Raw genomic sequence first — 18,991 nt, forward strand, 5'->3', positions numbered from 1 at the left:
TTTTGGCTTTTACTTTTTTGTTAACAGGCTCCAAATCATCCCACTCGCTTCTTGGATTCTCATTTATTTTTATATCCTGTTTTGTTTTTATTAAACTTTTTATTTCTTATTTTGGGGCTTAGAAATGTATTTGTGGGATCAATATATCCTTAAATTGGTTCGCTGAGAAACTTGAAGTCAAAAATATCTATGGAAGAAAACTAAGGGCAAATCTTATCAAATGTAACAGTCTACACTCTACCCGCCCCCCAAACTACCCCTCAGCCCTTAAATCACACATACATATGTGATAGGATCCAGAAAACTGAAGTAATCAGAATTCAAATATCACTTTTAGTCCAGTAAAAATACGGTTTTGACGGGCATTTGAAAAATAAAATGTTTTGCCACTAAAATGTTCTGCAAAATTTTCCCAATAACGTATGCAGTATCAGCCGGAATCGCCTGTTCAGAAAAAGCCTTTTTGTCGGAAAAAAGAGGGGAGAAAGGGAGGAAATAACGAATTTTAGTTTCCACAATATTTTCTGGATTGAAAGGTTGTTTCCTATAAATTCAAGTGCGGGGAGGCCGAAAATGACATTATAATTTGGAAGTTACATCACTTAGTACACCATTTCTATCCTAAGCAAGGTCAGAGGGAGGGGTGTGTGAAAATCAGAATATTAATTTGTGCTGTATTCGGTGGATTGAAAGGTCGTTTCCTATTAAGTCAAGTCCGGGGAGAACAAAAATGACATAAGAATATAACAATTTTATCATTTAGATCCCATTTCCACTCTAAGCGAGGTCAAAGGGTGGTGGAAGCATCCTTTTTTGCTATTGGCCTAGTTTTAGTTTTAACGGTGCTTCATAACAATTTCACGTCCCTGAACTCAAATATGAACTAATATTGGGTATGTCTATTAGTTTCGACAATGCTTCAGAGGTGGGGGGGGGGGGGATAGTTTTACTTACAACGATATTTTTTGCTGGAGGTTTCTTCTTTTTTCCACAGCTAAAGAGTGCAAATCTAAACAGAAGATTTCCCTCAAATTTCCTCTAAGGTCTGTCTTGACTCTCCCACTCTGATTTTAACCCTCCCCCTTTAGCACTAGAGGGTACGATGAGAAAATCAGAAGATTTCTATTTTAAATTCGTTTATCACAGCTTCGTGTTCGATTACCATGTCTCTGAAACACCTCTGTAACACATGAACACAATGAAACACATAACTCTGAAACGCAATTTGGTTTTGATTTAAAAGCTATTGAATAAGACACAAAATTTGGCTTAATCACATTGGTTATCCAGATCCTAATGGTCCAAAGAAACATTGAGGTAGCTTTTTCCATAGCACTGACTACAAGCAAAAGGGTAGAAAAGGTTATTCTTTTTGCAAGGGCATCGAATGCTATCACAGTTACCTTTAAAGCTACAGTGAATCAGCTTGAAAAAACTTTCAGGAGCAGGCGGTATATCCGTTAAAATGGATATATAACCATTTGATTAAAGTTTCCAGCCCCAGTCTTCAGGCACTGGAGCTGTCACTGAGGGCAACCATGCCATCGTTTAAAAATTAAAAATGCAGGTAGTGGTATTTTGCAGCAGCAGTTGTGGGCCGTAAGCGTCCTGGATGGACAAAACTAGCCGCACTGGCTACTTTTATTATGAACAGATGATGTGTGAGTTCAAGCAAGGATTCGTTGGATCCAACTCTGTACAAGCCTAGAAGAGCCTTGTCGCCTACCGCAATCAGTTCTTCCTTGTTCGATAAAGATCAGTAAAGCATCTGACTGGCTTCAAAAAACCGGGTATCTGCTGTGGCGTTCGGTATGGAAGCTTTTGCCGACATCGTGCAATACGCCAAGTATTATCACATCCTGGAAAGGCGTTGGCGAACAACACTGACTTTGTAATCTCTGATGGTAGCTTCATCTTCAAGCAGCAGATATCAGAAATCTTTGCAGAGTCAGCAGGAACTCCAGCCTGGAAACAAAGAGGTGATTGCTAGCGTTTTGTATAGTGTATCAGCAAGACTAACAAGTCAGCATCATTTCTAATCAAGCAGGTCTCCCTCTTCTCGACTGAAGCAAGTTCAATTTTCGGCATTAAAATATTTGCATCATCTTTGGCTTCTTGTACTTGACACCCGGCTTCCACAAGTTTCCCAGCTATGAGCTCTATGATATTCGACTTGTTGTATGAGTTGGAGAGAAAGTATTCTTGCTTTCGAGCAAGCTTCGTGGTAGAAGTTAAACTGATGGTAGGGCACTGTTTTCTTTTTGTTCGCTTCCGAGGGGCGTGATCTTTGATGGTCGGCCCAAATCTGAGCAAATTTGCTCAGGCTCCATAGCCTTTGATGAGTAAGATTAAGTTTATCAAACTTATATATTTGAAATCAGAATGATTAGCCGATTCTTTTGATATATCTATTGGTACCGAAAGTCTGTTTTTTAGAGTCTCAGTTACCATTGAGCAGGATCGCTCCTTACTTACAGTTCGTTCCCACGAACTCTTTGAAAAAGAGCCTCAAAGCTAAGGGAAGTTCACATACTAGAGGCTTACACTTCAATAAAGGAGGCTTACGTACTAGCAGCATATCAGTGACATTATTGTCAGTGACTTTACAAGAAAGTAAAGTTGGCCTAAACATGCAGAAGAAAGTACTGTAGTCTTTGAAAGAGAATTTATTATATATATATGCCCATAATACTCCGAATCGATTGGCAGTCAGTTAAAGCTGAAGGGACAATTTTTTTGCAAAGTAGATTTTAGATATTTTGTTATTCTACCAGCCGAAAGAATTTCAGTGTTGAATGCACTCATTCATTCCTAGATCATTATTTGTTGTTCAAAGGGCACAAGTCTACGACATGCGAAAAACTTATTAAGCGAAGTCAAATGTTGCGAAAACAAACACAATGGTTATTTCCTAGATTCTATGACCTTGTTTGGTACCAGGGTCGTAACTTGCTATGGGGCAGGGGGGCCGCCCCACCCCAGGCCTTAGTTTGCCACCCCCATGCTGAAATTAAGTTTCTTCAAAAAATCTTGTCAAAACTAAGATACGCCTGCATAATTCAAGCATCCAGAGAAACGAATCAGCATTCTTTAGTCTTTCTTTACCATTATGGTACTATATGGCTCATTTTTCAGTTTTCACTGTCATTTTCACTTGATTTGGGAAAATTGGCTCCACCTTTGCCCCTCCCCCCCCCCTAGGATTTGGATCCTGAGCAGGGTAATTGACCCTTTAAAATAGCGATCCCCTGTATTTTCCGTGATATTTAAGATATGTTATTTTGTGATGCAAACGTGTTTTGAGGATGCACGCCTGCTCATGCCTGTGCATGAGAATTAAAATGTTCAAACTAACCTATTTTAACTATTTTTTAATTCAATGTTTAACTTGCTTCATCTATTTTTAGTTTTTGGTCTTAACGGCTATATGCATGGCAGTAGAAATTGGAGGAATAGCAACACTAAATATCATGAACACTCAGGTAAGAGGAATGACAACTTCTACTTAACTAGATAAAGTACAATACTATATAGACAACGTCTTTTTATCTGGTAGTTTTAACGTTGGAATAATTACGGCACAAAGATAGAAACAAGGATATAATGTAGAGTGTCTAGTTATTTTATGAAAAGGGTTGGTACTGAATCTCAGCGTATATAATGAACGTAAAGACCATTCTTATAAAGGCAATGCCCCAGCCTTTCATATTCACCCCCCCTCCCTGCAAAAATATGAAAAATTAAACTTATCCGCACATTATACGAAAATTTCGTCTATGTTATTGCTGAAAAAGTATATTTTCAGCAAATGAATCATCTCCCTGAAACAAATTATCCCCTTTCCTTGAATCAAAACAGCGGGGACAGCACTGGTTGATACTAGGATTAGTCGAATTCAATTGTGATGTTAGCCTGGATGATGACTTTGAAACTATTTGCCAAATTTTTAAATGACTAATTCATGGCTCATAGAAATAATTTTGAAACTTAAATTTTGTTTGTAAAGTCTATAAGCATAACCTTATCAATATTAATTGAGAATTACATAATAATAAATTATATGAAAACAAAATTATCAAAGATATTATTACTACTGACAACTCATCAAAGCACCAAGCTGTCAGAGTTCAGAGAACTGGTGACCACTTCCTCTAACTCCCACTTTTGAAAGAGCTTTACTTTTTATTCCCTCCTATTTAAACTACTTCTTGTGAGCTCTTCGTAACCTATTTGAGGGCGTTTTGCTTTTCATTTGATCGCATCTGGATTGCCAGAGTGGCATTTTTGGCAGTCTCTCATCCTTGGTTTTTAGTGCTTTAGATAACCATCTAAACTTTCCGTTCATTAAAGCTAGAGACGGTGGAACCGAACCGCACCTTTTGTGTATCTTATAGTTTGATATATATTTGCTCCAGAGTACCAAAAGCTACCGTTAGGCGATTCCTTACAGTAGTCTTTTCTAACTTTGTTGGAGCACTCCCGTTTTGGAACAAAAACTAACAACTGTCATTGCGCTGACTTTAAATATCCTAGTTTAAGCTTTTAGACTGATCTTCTAATTCTTCAAAATCTTTTCAACTTCGAAAAAGAAACCTGTGATCAAAGCATTTAACGTTTCCACAGCAGTGAAGAACTGTTCTTCTCATCATAGGCAGCCCAATAGTGCTGCCTAAGTAAAGAACGATGTTGGCACCATGTATTATTTATTTTTTGGTCTTAGACCAGGACTCTTCGTAGGAGTTGTCGTAGAAACTTCGAAAATGGCTCATTTGATTGAAAATTGAAAGGGCTAGTTCTCTTTATTAGTTGAAAGTGATTGGAGGGTAACTAACACCCTCTTACGCCCACCATTTCCTTAAATACATCCAATCAAAATTTTAAGGTAGCCATTTTGTTCAACTTAGTTGAAAGGCCCAGAAAATCATGTCTTTGAGGCTGAAACCCCCCCCCCTACAGTCCTCAGAGCAAGGGTTGTAAGTTATACCCTGGGGGCATATAAGGTTTTTATAGAAAGCACTATCGTAGAAACTTCAAAAAGGGTTCATTCAATTGTAAATTGAGATGGCTAGTGTCCATTTTAATAGTCGAAAGTGATTGGAGGGCAAATCCCCCCCCCTCCACGCCCATAATTTCCCCAAACATTCCCGATCAAAATTTCGATAGAGTCATTTTGTTCAACGTAGTAGAAAGGTCCAAAAATTATGTATTTGAGGATGACAACCCCCCCCTCTAAAGCCCTCAGAGCAAGGGTTGTAAGTTATGCCCTAGGGGCATATAAGGTTTTTTATAGAAAGTGTCGTCGTAGAAACTTTAAAAAGGGCTCACTCGGTTGGAAATTCAGAGGACTAGTGCCCTCTCTTATATTCGAAAGTGAGAAAAGGGTAAATGCCCCCCCCCGCCCACGCCCATCATTTCCCCATAAACTTCCGATCAAAATTTTTAGATAGCTATTTTGTTCAACGTAGTTGAAAGATCCGGAAGTTTTGTCTTTGAGGATGACAACCTCCCACAGCCCCCAGTGCAAGGGTTGTAAGTTGTGCCCTGGGGGCATAAGGTTGTTATAGAAAGCATGGTCATATAAACTTCGGAGGCGGCTCATTGAATTGGTAATCATAAGGTCTAGTGCCTTTTTAAGAGTCAAAGTGATCAGAGGGCAGCTACCCTCCCCCCTACACACACACGTCGTATTATCCCAAATACATCTAATAGAAATTTTGAGAGCCATTTTATTTAAATTAGTCCAAATATCTTATAAAAAGGCTTTTGGGGTTGGAAAAAAAAGCGGAGTCTAGGCCCAAGGGTTGTAAGTTATGCCCAGGGGGTATTTAAGGTTTTTATGGAAGGGATGGTTGTATAAACTTTAGAGGAGGCTCACTTGGTTGAAAACTGGAAGTTCTAGTTCTCTTTTAAGAGTTGAAAGTGATGGAGAGCAGCTAGCCCCCTCCCCCCCGACTACCCCTCATTTCACCAAACGACTCTGATTGAAATTGTGAGATAGTGGTTTTGCTCAAAATAGTCGAAAGAACATATAACAATGCCTCTAGGGTTGACATAACCCCCCAATGCCCTAAGGATAGGGTTGTAAGTCATGCCCGGAGGACATATGCGGTTTTCATGGAATGGGCGGTCGTATAAACTTCCGATGGGCTCATTGGATTTGGAAGTTAAAGTGCCCTTTTTAAGAGTCAAAATTGATTTGAAAGCGACCAGCCCCCCGCCATGCTCATCATTTCCCCAAAGACATCCAATCAAAATTTGGATATAGCATTATTTCTCATGGTAGTTGAAAGGTCCGGAAACTATGTCTTTGAGAAAGACACCCCCGCACCCACACCTCTCAGGGCAAGGGTTGTAAGTCAAACCTTGGGGACACAAAAGGTTTTTATAGAAAGGGTGGTCGTATATACTTTAGAGGAGATTTATTGCAGTGTTAAACTGACTTTTTAGTTTTCCTTTTAGAGTTTAAAGTAATCTGAGAGAAGCTATCTCACCAATCCCACACACACACTAACACGTCGTGTTTTCTCGAGATATATCCAATAAAAATTTTGAGAGATTCTGTTTATTCAAAATAGTCCAAAGATCATATAACAAGAATTTTGGGGTTGATACAAACCAACAGAGCATGGGGGCGAGGGTTATAAGTTACACCGTGGGTACATTTAAGTTTTTTATGGAAGGGATGGAGTGGTGGAAGGAATTTAGCTCCCTCCCCGACAACCCCTCTTTTCACCAAACGCATCTGATTGAAATTATGAGATAGCGATTTTGTTCAAAATACTCCAAAGAGCACATAATAATGCCTCTAGGATTTACACAATCCCCCTGTGCCCTAGGGGATAGGGTTGTAAGTTATATCATGAGGGCATATGAGGTTTTTATGGAATGGGCGGTCGTATGAACTTCATATGGGGCTCATTTGATTTAAAATTGGAAGTTATTGTGGCCTTTTCAAGAGTCAAATTCATTTGAGAGCCACCTGTCTACGCTCATCATTCCCTTTAACATCTCCAATTAAAATTTGGAGATATCAGTTTTGTTCATCATAGTTGAAGGGTCCGGAAAATATGTATTTGAGGAATACAGCCCCCCCCCTACAGCTCTCAGGGCAAGGGTTGTAAGGTATGTCCTGCAGGCTCATAAGATTTATATAGAAAGTGTGGTCGTATATGCTTTGGAGGGGACTCTGGATTGGTAATCATAATTTTAACTGCCCTTTTCAAGAGTTAAAGTGATCAGAGCGTATCACCCCCCCCCCCACAAAAAAAACCGCACACACGTTGTGTTTACCCGAAATATATCCAATAGAAATTTTGAGACTGTCTGTTTATTCAAAATAGTCCAAGATCATATAACAAGACTTTTGGGGTTGATACAAACTACCAGAGCCTGAGGGCGAGTGTTGCTAAAAGATAATTAAAATAAATAAAGAGGGCGGCTGTTGTTAAAATAAGATAATTATAATAAATAAAAAGATAATTTGCATCATAATACTACTGCATCTACTCCTGCTACTACTATTATTATTACTGCTACTAAAGCTAGGACTACTATTATTAACTCTACTCCTACTGCTACTACTATAGCTACCAGTGCTACTACTACTGCTAATAAACCTAAGGGTATTAAAGCAAAAATTTTGGGTAATATTGTAACTGTATTGAAATAAATCGAAACACACTATGCCCACATAGGTTGTCAAGAGGACGTATCAGCAATACTGACCGGTTGATGGTATTAAGTTAAAAATTGCGTCGTGTGTTGGAGAGGATGTTGAAAAAATGTGCTACGTGCATACTGTTACTAATGCTACTACAACTATTGCTACTACACAAGCTGAGAATACTAAGGTAAAGCTTTCAAGGAATATTTAGGTAGATGCTGAACTAAATAAAAAAGAACTAACTATTCAGATGATATCCTTGATATTAGTAGAACAGCCTTTGGAATTGAGGAAAATTTTCGAATTCTCGATAGGGAGTATAAGTGGTTTGGTCTGCGATTTAACGAGAGTAAGATTGAGTTCCTGGTATTCAATCACCGCTCAGATTGCCCTCCAAATATTCAGTTAGGTGAACATGTTATTTAAGCACAAAATACACTGACGTATCTTGGTGTATCGATTGGGTCAAATCTTTGCGCCACGCGTCAGCTTCTGATAGATTTTTTGCCAGAAAATCTAAGAATGTGTATGGTTTACTAGTTACATTAAAGTTTCAGTTTAACCGCCGTATCTTAGCTAGCGTTTATAATGCATTTGTTATTCCGCATCTGCTCACCCTTGCATCATTTTTGTCTCTTCTTACTGCTTCAGATATTAGGGATGTACGGAAGTGTTTCTACAAGTATGCGAAACATTCGCTACGGCTGCCTCTCCGGACTAAAACAGCTCCCTATCCTCGCGATACAGAGTTGCTACTCCAGTGTCCGCGGTGCAGAAAAGAAATGAGAGATGTCGGAGCCACCTCTGAAATTGTTCTTCGTTGATCATGCATTTGTTCTTATGGGCTCGGCACACGTAGCCGATTTCGGGAACCGATTTCAGCATCAGTGGACAAACGATAGCGGTGAGAAAAATTTGCTGAAATAAAATTTATTGCGCGAGATTTTCAAAACGAAAAATCATGGATATAAATAGTCAACTGGCGTTTATTAATGGTTGCATTATTGATCTCAGCTTAGTTCTCAGCTCAGTAGTGGGGTCTTTCACCACAGACATCTCTGGCTGACTATTTATTTGTATCCTATTTTTTGTGATGATCATGATGAAAATCGGAATCGATTTTATAAATCGGCGCTGAAAACTAGAAAATTTTTCAAGCTCAAATCGATGCCGATTTCTTTTAAAATCAGCGCTGATTTCGAAATCAGTTCCCGAAATCAGCTACGAGTGCCCAGCCCTTTACATACGACCGCCCATATTTGTGATTTTATTTTCTTGTCAGTTGTTCTTTGCTTTGGTATTGTTTGTCAGAATTTATTGTTTTTTTTTCCTTTTCCTTCTTTATCACTTCATCAGTGTTGTATTTTACTCTTATGATGGGCAATAAATTTATATTATTATTTTATAACATCTACATAAAATAATGTACATATAGCATCTGCATACAATCTTCTATATCTACATACTTTGCCCCAAAATAAAGTTATCGATTCTTAGGACAAAATTCATCAAAATACTATATATACACAGGGATAAAAAACAAAAACAAAAAAAAACACAATATCGAAAAGCAGCCTGCTTATCTACCGATTTCAAACCAAACCGAGAACTGAACCTCGATTTCTACATTAACCGCAGGAACATCACTTCAATAAGGTACATTGACGTGTCATGTAAGGCCTTTCTATAGTCACATACCTTCCTAGATAATTTCGGAGACCACACTGCCTTTCCAAGACGATAAATAAAAGTTCAAATACAAAGTAGTAAAACATGCAATTTTACTGCTGATGACGGTCACTGCATATGTGACCGAAATATTTAGTATTTTTTGTGAAATTTTATCACTGTTTTTGAAATACTGTCTGTTAAAAGGATTTTATCCCTATTTGAACTTTTATTTATCCACATACTTCCCAATTTACTGAAGCCAATGCCTGTTCCTTATCAACAAGAAAATAGATCTGATAATTAGCAAACTTTTCAGCTTTCAATCTAAGTGTGAAAATTAAGTCAAGGGATCGTCTCCCTTCCCTAAAAGCATATTTTTCATCTCTTAAAGCCGTATTTAAAGGATTTCACAGCCTTGAAAGAATCATCATGATAAGCAATTCGGTTCGGAACCAAATCAAGCTATTGCCTTTATAATTGCTGCATCACTTACTATTTCTCATCACCTTAGATGTATGCCTAATTAACAAGTAAATAAAATGAAACAAGTTTTTTCAACTGAAAGTAAGGAGCAACATTAAAACTCAAAACGAACAGAAATTATTACGTATATGAAGTGGGTTTCCCCCTCCTCAACACCTCGCTCTTTACGCTAAAGTTTGACTTTCTCACAACTCTATTTTTTTTAAACAATTTTTAGTACTTTTAGTACTATTTAGTTTTTTTTTAGTACTTTTCAAAAAGCTTATTGTTCAATTTAGTACTATTAAGTTTTTTTAGTACTTTTAAAAAAGCTTATTGTTCGATTTAGACGAGCCTTTTGTTTCAGTAGTCGTTCTTAAATAATTGGGACAAAATTCAAAGTTTAGCGTAAAGAGCGAAGTGTTGAGGAGGGGAAAACCCGTCAAATATACGTAATAATTTCTGTTTATTTTAAGTCTTATTGTTACTCCTTACTTTCAGTTGAAAAAACTTGTTTTTTTAAATTTAATTTCTTGTCGTTTTTTGATAATACCAGGAAATCTGGCTTCACCTCGACGTAAATATCCCTCCTCCCCGCGGATGTTTCTTCAAGGCAATTCAATCCTGGTGAAAATTTACCCCGGGCAATTATCCTTAACATCTCCACGCGTGAAATTGAGTCTGCAAAAGCAAGACATAAGAAGAACTTCGTTAGGGAATTCGGAAAAATTCCCCCAGTGTAAAATCTCCTCTGAAAGTTCACCCCCTGGAAACTTCCCTCTCCATGGAAAATCCCCCAGCACAAAATTCGTCCCCCCACCCCTCCACCCGAAAAATGTATGCATACTTCCCAATAACAAATACTATATATAAACAATGGGCAAATTTTATAACTTAAAGACCTTTCACCAGGAGCTGTGGGGATCATGTTATATCCAAAGACATAGTTATTTGGTTTTTCAACTATGTTGAACAAAATGGCTATCTCAAAATTTTGATCGGACGATTTTGAGGGAAAAGAGGCGAGAGAGGGGGCCTAGTTACCCTTCAATCCTTTTGTCACTTAAAATTGGCAATAGAACTTTTAATTTCTGTTCGAATGATCCCTCTCCCGATATTCTAGGACCACTGGGTCGACACGATCACCCCTGGAAAACAAAAACAAATAAACACGCATTTGTCCCAGTCGACATTGTCCGTCATGAGGCAAACAAAAAATCTTGATCATTTCCCTTAGTTCTATTGCTATCTACCTTAGTTCTACCCTAGGATTGATGGATGGATGATAGACAAAATCTAACAACAAGTGAAAATGACATCATTTTTTATACAATCTTGAAAAAGGCTTACGCCAGCTTTGCCTCACACTCAGACTACCTGTCTTGGCTTTGTCTCGAATTGTCCAATGGCAAAAAAATTCTGGCATTCCACATGTTTGCAGATAGGAGCTTGAAACCTCTACAGTAGGGTTCTCTGATATGCTGAATTTGATGGTGAGATTTTTATTAAAATTCTATTACTTTTAGGGAGTGTTTACCCCTTTTTCGAAAATCAGGCAAGTTTTCTCAGGCTCGTAGAATTTGATGGGCGGAACTAAACCTAATAAAACCTATATATTTGAAATCAACATAATAAGTCGATTCTTCTTATATATCTATCGGTATCAAAATTTCGTTTTTTAGAGTTTCGGTTACTATTGAGTCGGGTTACTCCTTACTTACAGTTTGTTACCACGAACTGTTTGATACCTTCGTACCCATCATATTCTAAAAACTCATCTATCTACATGCTTTATATTTTACCTTTATTCATTTAAGTTATCAGGACATGCAGTCGAATTATTTTTCAATCCTTTTCAAATCATGCCTAACAGCGTTTTAGCAAGTAAATCTTCCATCATTTCTATATTGTTAGAGTTCTGTTTCCTACAGCTTTACCCCGAAAAAAGACACTCTAAAAATATTTTAGAAATAGTTCATTAAACATAAACATTAAAAATATTAAAAATAGGTACGACAGATGATGGGGGCATGACTGATTTTCTCTTTTCTCTGTGGGTTCTGATACCCGCTTTTCAAAAAACGTATCTTGTACGGCATAGGTGTTGTTTTGAGCTATTGAAAATCACCGTTAGAGTTTTCCAAAACGGTGTTCGTGGTCTTTTACTGGTGATGTGTAGATAGCAACGAAATTTGCACTGTTTTATCCCGCAAGACTTTATATGCACTTAGTGACCTTCCTCCTTTGCTGTTTGCCATTCCAACAGACTGTCCGCGTAGTCAATTGTATAAGACAAGGCTTTGCCGCAGGTTCAACTATCAACTGCATTATAAACTGCCTGTCATAAGTATTGTTAACTGAGTTAACGAATATGAATTCAAAATAAACTGAAATAATCAATGAGAAACATTTATCGTTTAAGCGAGAACAACAATGCAAGTGTAGTAACGGTAGCTCGTGCACGCGTATACTCTTTCACTCGATTTTTTTTATTTCACTGGATTCGACTGAATTAAAAGCATTCGCATGTACAGTTTATCTCCTCAATTATATTACAATTTTTGTTCGATGATAATGCTAATGCAAAATAGCAAGAAAAATAATCCTATCTCTGGAGTAGCAAAAATAGAATTCTTCGTATTATTGAGCAAACAAGTTTGACACCCCCTGCCCTTGGCAAATATCTGCAGTTGCACTTGTAAAAGCTAGTTTTGCTAGAAATGATAATATCTCATTGATAAATACTGTTAATTTAATAGTTCCATTTCTATCTCAATATTCAAGTTAGCAGAATTTACTTTGAATTTATGCCATTTTTAAAACCTCTCTGTTTTTCAGTAGCTTTAACCCCTAGCCTCCCTCATACCTCGCTATCCTTGAAGATTGGCACCCTCCAAGAAACTATAGACGTTATCTATCAAAATTGTTTGCCCGAAAATATTTTTCTTTAGGACAGAATGGCGATTTTGAAATTTTTGCAACTCTGAAACCACAGAAGGCGTTTTTGATTTATGCATTTTTTATCTTAGAAATTTCCAAATGGAACAGGTTCAGGAAACTGACAAATGATGTGCAGCTGAAAAAATATTTTGATAAAATGGAACATACATTTCTAAAGAATAATCTTGAAATATGCAATTAACTTTTAAAACGTCGCAATAAACGAAAATGCTAGCACAAATTTAGTATTTAATAAGTAGTATTTTTTTTTCATTTTTTCTAAGCTCAGCTCAAGGGTTTACATTATTGAAATTTTGACAAAGTTTTTGAGCAGATTCTTCAAGTAATTAAAACGGAAGACTAATTTCTGAGCTAAAACCTCGACAAGTAATTATAGAACACATTTTTCGTTTTTGCACAGAAATTTTTCCAGAGTAAGGTTTTAATGGAAAACCGCTTTGACCTTTTGACAGTTCAACAGTATCTACACCTGGCTATTCCGGGGTTTACGTTTCACATATGTTTGTTGCAAGATCACCTCCCTCGATAAATGGCAACCCTTGAGGCAACTATAACCACGAAGCTACCACACTGATTTGCGTTGTGTTGGCCTTGTGCTGCTATTACTACTTAGTAACAGATTGAGTAATGACTAAGAAAAAACTCCTTTCTGAGTAATTCAGCTAACAAAGCATCAGGAACCACAACCATATAATATTTAAGTTGTATCATCCTTTTGGGTAAACTTAGAAACAAACTTAGAACTTTGTAAATCATTTGATCATTTATTCAGTATTTAGCACTAAAACACTAAAATTATATGACACCTACGGAACAAAAGAAAGAGAGAGAGAGAAATAGTAAATGAAGGGCTCTAGAACCACGAGGCCACCTTTTAAGGGCCAGGAGTCCTTTACCTAAAATTATTTTCTGTTTTGACTAAACAGGATGGTTTGGATAACTCGACAAGTCCTAAATAAATGTCAAATCATGAGTAAAAAAGAAAAATAGACAATATTGATAGATGATGATGTTACGTAAGTGTTTATAATAGTAATTGATAATTCACATTTTGCTTTTCTTTTTAGATGGACGACATCATAGAGCATGGTTGGGCAGAAATAAATCAAGGAACAAGGAACCTCATTCAAACTAAGGTTAGTTGTATAATATTTGTATACATTTATGGATCAAAGCGGAGCATTACCTAAATTCACGGTTTCCACCCCTAGTGATTTATCCCTATTTTTTTTTTAATGATTTTTAATATTGCCTAAGAAAAATCTCTAAATCAGGTCATAAATCACTCGACTATTGGAGACAACCACTAAATCAACCAAAACAATCATCAAAAGCTAATGATTTTTTCACCGGGTGGCAACCCTGCCTGAATTCCTGTAATCAAAACATCTACTAGGAAGGTATGTCAGATCTTAATCAAAATAAGTAGAGATGAAGACCCGGTGTCACATTCATGCCTTTTGGGATCAGGCCTTATCTGATCTCTGTGGTGAAGGCTCTATAAGCTACTCAGCTCTATAGGCAAAGGGGATTGCTAGATTCTAGTCATTGATACATTTACCAGAATGGCTTGTCGGATTCAACCAAACTTGGTGGGAAGTAAGACTAAGTGCCTTATTTGTAGGTATTGGGGGGGGGGGGCCTGTGCCCAAATCGACCTCCTCTTGAAAGTATTCCCTGAATTCTTTCACTATGACATCAAAGAGCGAACATTCAAACCTCAAACATATTTGATGGTAAGTAAGAGGTAGTATTGTGTTTGAGTAGTTTTTAGGTCCAAGTACAGATTCAACTCACGTGGGGAATTTTTTCTCAATTTTTGTGATCGGGATACCTACCTAACGTGTTATCGAATCTTACCAAGGGCAAAATCTGGTGTCTTAGTCATGATCTTCCTGGTTCGCGATAAATTTGATTTCTCTGGGGGACAAGAGTCAATAAATTCAAGCCGTAAGGATACTACTACTACTAACAACTCACCGCAGCGCCAAGCCGCCCGAGGCCAACACAGCTACGCACGCTCCTCCTCCATCCCAATCTTTTCAAAGCCTCCCTTTTCACACCCTCCCACGAAGTTCCCATTACCACATTTTTCGTACACCCTATTGTTTGAAATACGGTCAGTCAGTCGGGTACCCAGAACAATCCTTAAGCAGTTTCTCTGGAAAACATCTAGCAAACCTTCATCTGCTTTTCGAAGCGCCCATGCTTCAGAGCCCTATTTGACTACTGTCATCACTGTAGCTTCTAATATTCTAATCTTGGTTTGCACACTTATCTTCCTATTCTTCCAAACTTTTTTTAACTGTGAAAAAACACCCTCAGCCTTGGCTATTCTACTTTTAACATCTTCACTGCTTCCACCATCTTTACTAATAATACTACCAAGGTAATTGAAGCTGCCCACCTGATCAATGTTTTCATTACCCAACGTCACTTTTCCATCTTCACTTATTCCTAGCCTTAGTGACTTATTCTTCTTAACATTAATTTTCAAACCTATTCATTTTTTTTTCTTTTTTTTTTAAATCCCACCTCCTCTCCTCTCGGTGACATAATAATCTTTTTCACTTAATGTCAAACTTTAATGTCACCTACACTTATTTAAAAACATCATTTATTTTAGAATGTTTTTTATTTCAAACCTATGCACCCTGAAATCGCAAAACCTTTAAAAATTCATTCATTTTGCTCACAGTTTCCTATAGGATGCTTAAATTATCAGTGTAATCTAAGTCAGAGAGAGTTTTTCCTCCCCATTTGATTCATTGGATTCCCATTGCCTTTTCTATGCTCCCTAGGACTAAGTCCATCAAAATGATCCAGATAAAGGGGATTAGAACACAACCCTGCTTATCTTCTGATTTAACAGAAAACCAGCTGCTGCCCTCATTTCCTACCTTAACCGCAGTAGTGTTATTCTCGTACATAGCACTAATTACTTTAATGTATTTGTCTGGCATACCATACAAGGATAAAATCTTAACTAAAGCTCTTCTATCAAAAAAATCTAAAGCTTGCTCATAATCTATAAAACTGAGGATCAAAGATGTTTGACAACTCAGGCACTTCTCAATTATTAACCTAAGAGTGAAAATTTGGTCGACGTATCCTCTACCTTTTCTAAAACAGCACTGCTCTTTTCTTAAAACTTTGTCTTCGGCATCTCTCAGTCTAAAAAGTATCATATTACTAAGTAATTTACTACCTACAGAGACCAGACTCATCCTGGAGTCTACCAACACCATACCTTCCCAGGAGGTAGTTACCCTTCCAAAATTAAAGCTTTAAATTAACCCTTGACACTACTAGATGGTGATCTTTACTTTTAACATCAATAACACCACTCCTGTATACCCTAGTATCCTGTATTGATCCTGCCAGTCTTCGGTTTACTATAGCATAATCAATAAGGTTTGCTGTCTTACCATCATGTGTATACCATGTTAACTTATGAGCCATTTTATGACTAAGGACCGTATTGGTTATAACTAGATTGTTATACCTGCAAAATTGCAAAAGTCTGTATTCATTACTGTTTTCTTTTCCTATATCAAATTTACCTAATGCTTCGATAATTACCACACTCACTTTTATCACCTTTCTTATAAAGTGGCTTAATTAAGGTTTTCCTTAAATCGTTAGGTACTTTTCCTTTTTCAAAAATCATATTCATAATCTTAAGTAACTTATTTCTAACCTCAGAGTCACCATATTTAAGAAACTCATTTACCACCCTATCAGCACCTGGAGCCTTATCATTTTTTAATACTTTTAGTACTGTCGCTAATTCTTCCTCACAAAACAAATCTTCCTTCACATTGAAGGTATCACAAACTTTTTCATTTTTCTCTATATCTTTTCCTGCAATTCTGTCTGGTTTAGCCAATTTTCAAAATGTTCTGCCCATCTCTCTTTAATTCTTTCCTTATCGCTAATTGTGTCCCCATTCCTATCTTTAACTGGACCAAGTCCTGATTGACTACTCCCTCTCAATTTATTAACATGCCAGTACAATATTTTACTATTATGCAGTCTAGTTTTATCTTCCAGATCCTCGGCAATTTTATAAATGGCCTTCACTTCACACCTCCTTAGTTCATGTTTTAATGCTTTCTCCACTTTCTTTACATTCTTTTTGTTTTCATGGGATCTATCACTCAGATAATTCTTGTACAAGTCCTTTCTCCTTTCTATTAAACATAAAGCTTTTTCACTAATATTCTTAGCTGCAGTCCTAGCTTTCTTTCCGAAGACACCTTCAGCAACTTCACAAATTATTTTTCTAAAACTATTCCAACCATCTTCCACACTATCAAATTTTAAGTTCTCAAGTTTAGCATTCAACTGTTCCAGGAAAGCTTCTCTCAAACTCTCATCCTGGAGTCTACTAACACCATAGCTTCCCGGGAGGTAGTTACTCTTCCAAAATTAAAGCTTTAAATTAACCCTTGACACTACTAGATGGTGATCTTTACTTATAACATCTATAACAGCACTCCTGTATACCCTAGTATCCTGTATTGATCCTACCAGTCTTCGGTTTAATAAAACATAATCAATTAAATTTGCTGTCTTACCATCAAGTGAATACCATGTTAACTTATGAGCCATTTTATGACCAAGGACCGTATTAGTTATAACTAGATTGTTATACCTGCAAAATTGCAAAAGTCTGTATTCATTACTGTTTTCTTTTCCTACATCAGATTTACCTAGGCTAGGATACCCTATATCCCTATTTCTACCAACCTGGCCGTTGAAATCTCCTAGTAAAAACATGATATTTTTACCTGGGACCCTGTCTATTTGCTCCTGTAACTGCAAGTAAAATTCATCTGAGTCACTTGTGTCTTCGTCAATCGGTTCTACAGGGGCATATACTACTATAACTGATACCCTGAACTTTTTAGTCATAAAATGAACAATTAGTATTCAATTATTAATACCTTTCCAGGCTAAACAAGACTTAGCAGCTTCCTTATTCATCATGAGCCCTAATCCCTGTCTATGTACCCCATCCTTCCTGCCTGAGTAAACAAATTCTATAACACCTAATTTCACGCTTCCTACCCCTCGGATATGTGTTTCTGAAACTCCTAATAAGTCTAGTTCACATCGTCTGAATTCGTCAGTCAAAATGTCGATACGATGGTCATTTTATAACGTCGTAACATTCCAAGTTCCAATTTTCATGTTCTTTAAATCACTGAAATTATTTTGGCCTCAGGAAAAAAGCAATGATCCCGGATACCAGTGCAGGACGGGGATCACACATTTTCTCAAGTCTACACCGAAGTGCTTAAGCCGGCATAGAACCGGTCAGCAAGAAGTCCCTGGGATTTCCATGAATGGAGGCTTTGTGCAATCCTGGGCACATCTTGGTCACAACATGGTTTTCAGAACTTGACGATGCTCTTCTATCAACAAGAGTCGAAATCCTGCACAGACAATTTCAAGCATATTACTTCCGACTCATTATATATTCACGCTTACAAATATTATGCCACTACGGGGAGGCAGCCCATAGTAGATAAATTAGCTAGGAAGAGGTTTTTCAGCTCGAAGACGCCCCTAAAAACATACCAAGCCCAGAAGAATTGTCCATTGATCAAAATCCCGTGCGAATACTGTGTCGTTTACTAGGCTACAATTTCCTCGAGAGGCACCACTCCTAAAGTGGGATTACAATTGATCGCAAGATCCCAAGTCTTGCAGGTACCCCAAAAGGGTCGGAAAGCCCTTTGCTGAGGCCGTTGTCCATATATCTGGATCTTACGCCCTGCCGCAGTTGTCCTCCAATAGAGGATCCTCCTGCGATGGTGTTCTGCATCACCCACGTAACCCATTACTGCAATTTAGCCCATTACTTCAAGATTAGCTTGTATAGCTAATATAAAACTAATGTCTAGCCTAATTTATTGAATTATTTCAACATTAGTTTGTAAAACTAATATAAAAAAACTATAGTAAAACTAATGTCTAGCCTAATTTATTGATTTACTTCAACATTAGCTTGTAAAACTAATGTAAAAACTAATATAAAACTAATGTGTAGCCTAATTTATTGATTTACTTCAACATTAGCTTGTGAAACTAATTTCTAGCCTAATTTATTGATTTCATTCGATATTAGCTTTTATAACTAATCTAAAAAACTAATATAAAAAACTTCTTTCTAGCCTAATTTATTGATTTTCTTCAACAATAACTTGTAGAACTATTATAAAATAC

At 37.1% G+C, this 18,991-nt stretch overlaps 1 protein-coding gene across 1 annotated transcript in view; it reads left to right on the plus strand.

The window, feature by feature from the left end:
* Positions 1–18,991, plus strand: part of LOC148946726 (uncharacterized) — an 80,325-nt gene that overhangs the window by 52,015 nt on the left and 9,319 nt on the right. The window contains exons 4-5 of the mRNA XM_089096350.1: positions 3,408–3,482; positions 13,825–13,893. Coding sequence (XP_088952476.1) covers positions 3,408–3,482; positions 13,825–13,893 — 144 coding nt within the window. The remainder of the gene's footprint in view (positions 1–3,407; positions 3,483–13,824; positions 13,894–18,991) is intronic.

The sequence above is a fragment of the Artemia sp. Qi Xiang Cuo genome, chromosome 11 (assembly GCF_049724085.1).
Source record: "Artemia sp. Qi Xiang Cuo chromosome 11, ASM4972408v1, whole genome shotgun sequence".
Classification (NCBI taxonomy): Eukaryota; Metazoa; Arthropoda; class Branchiopoda; order Anostraca; family Artemiidae; genus Artemia; species Artemia sp. Qi Xiang Cuo.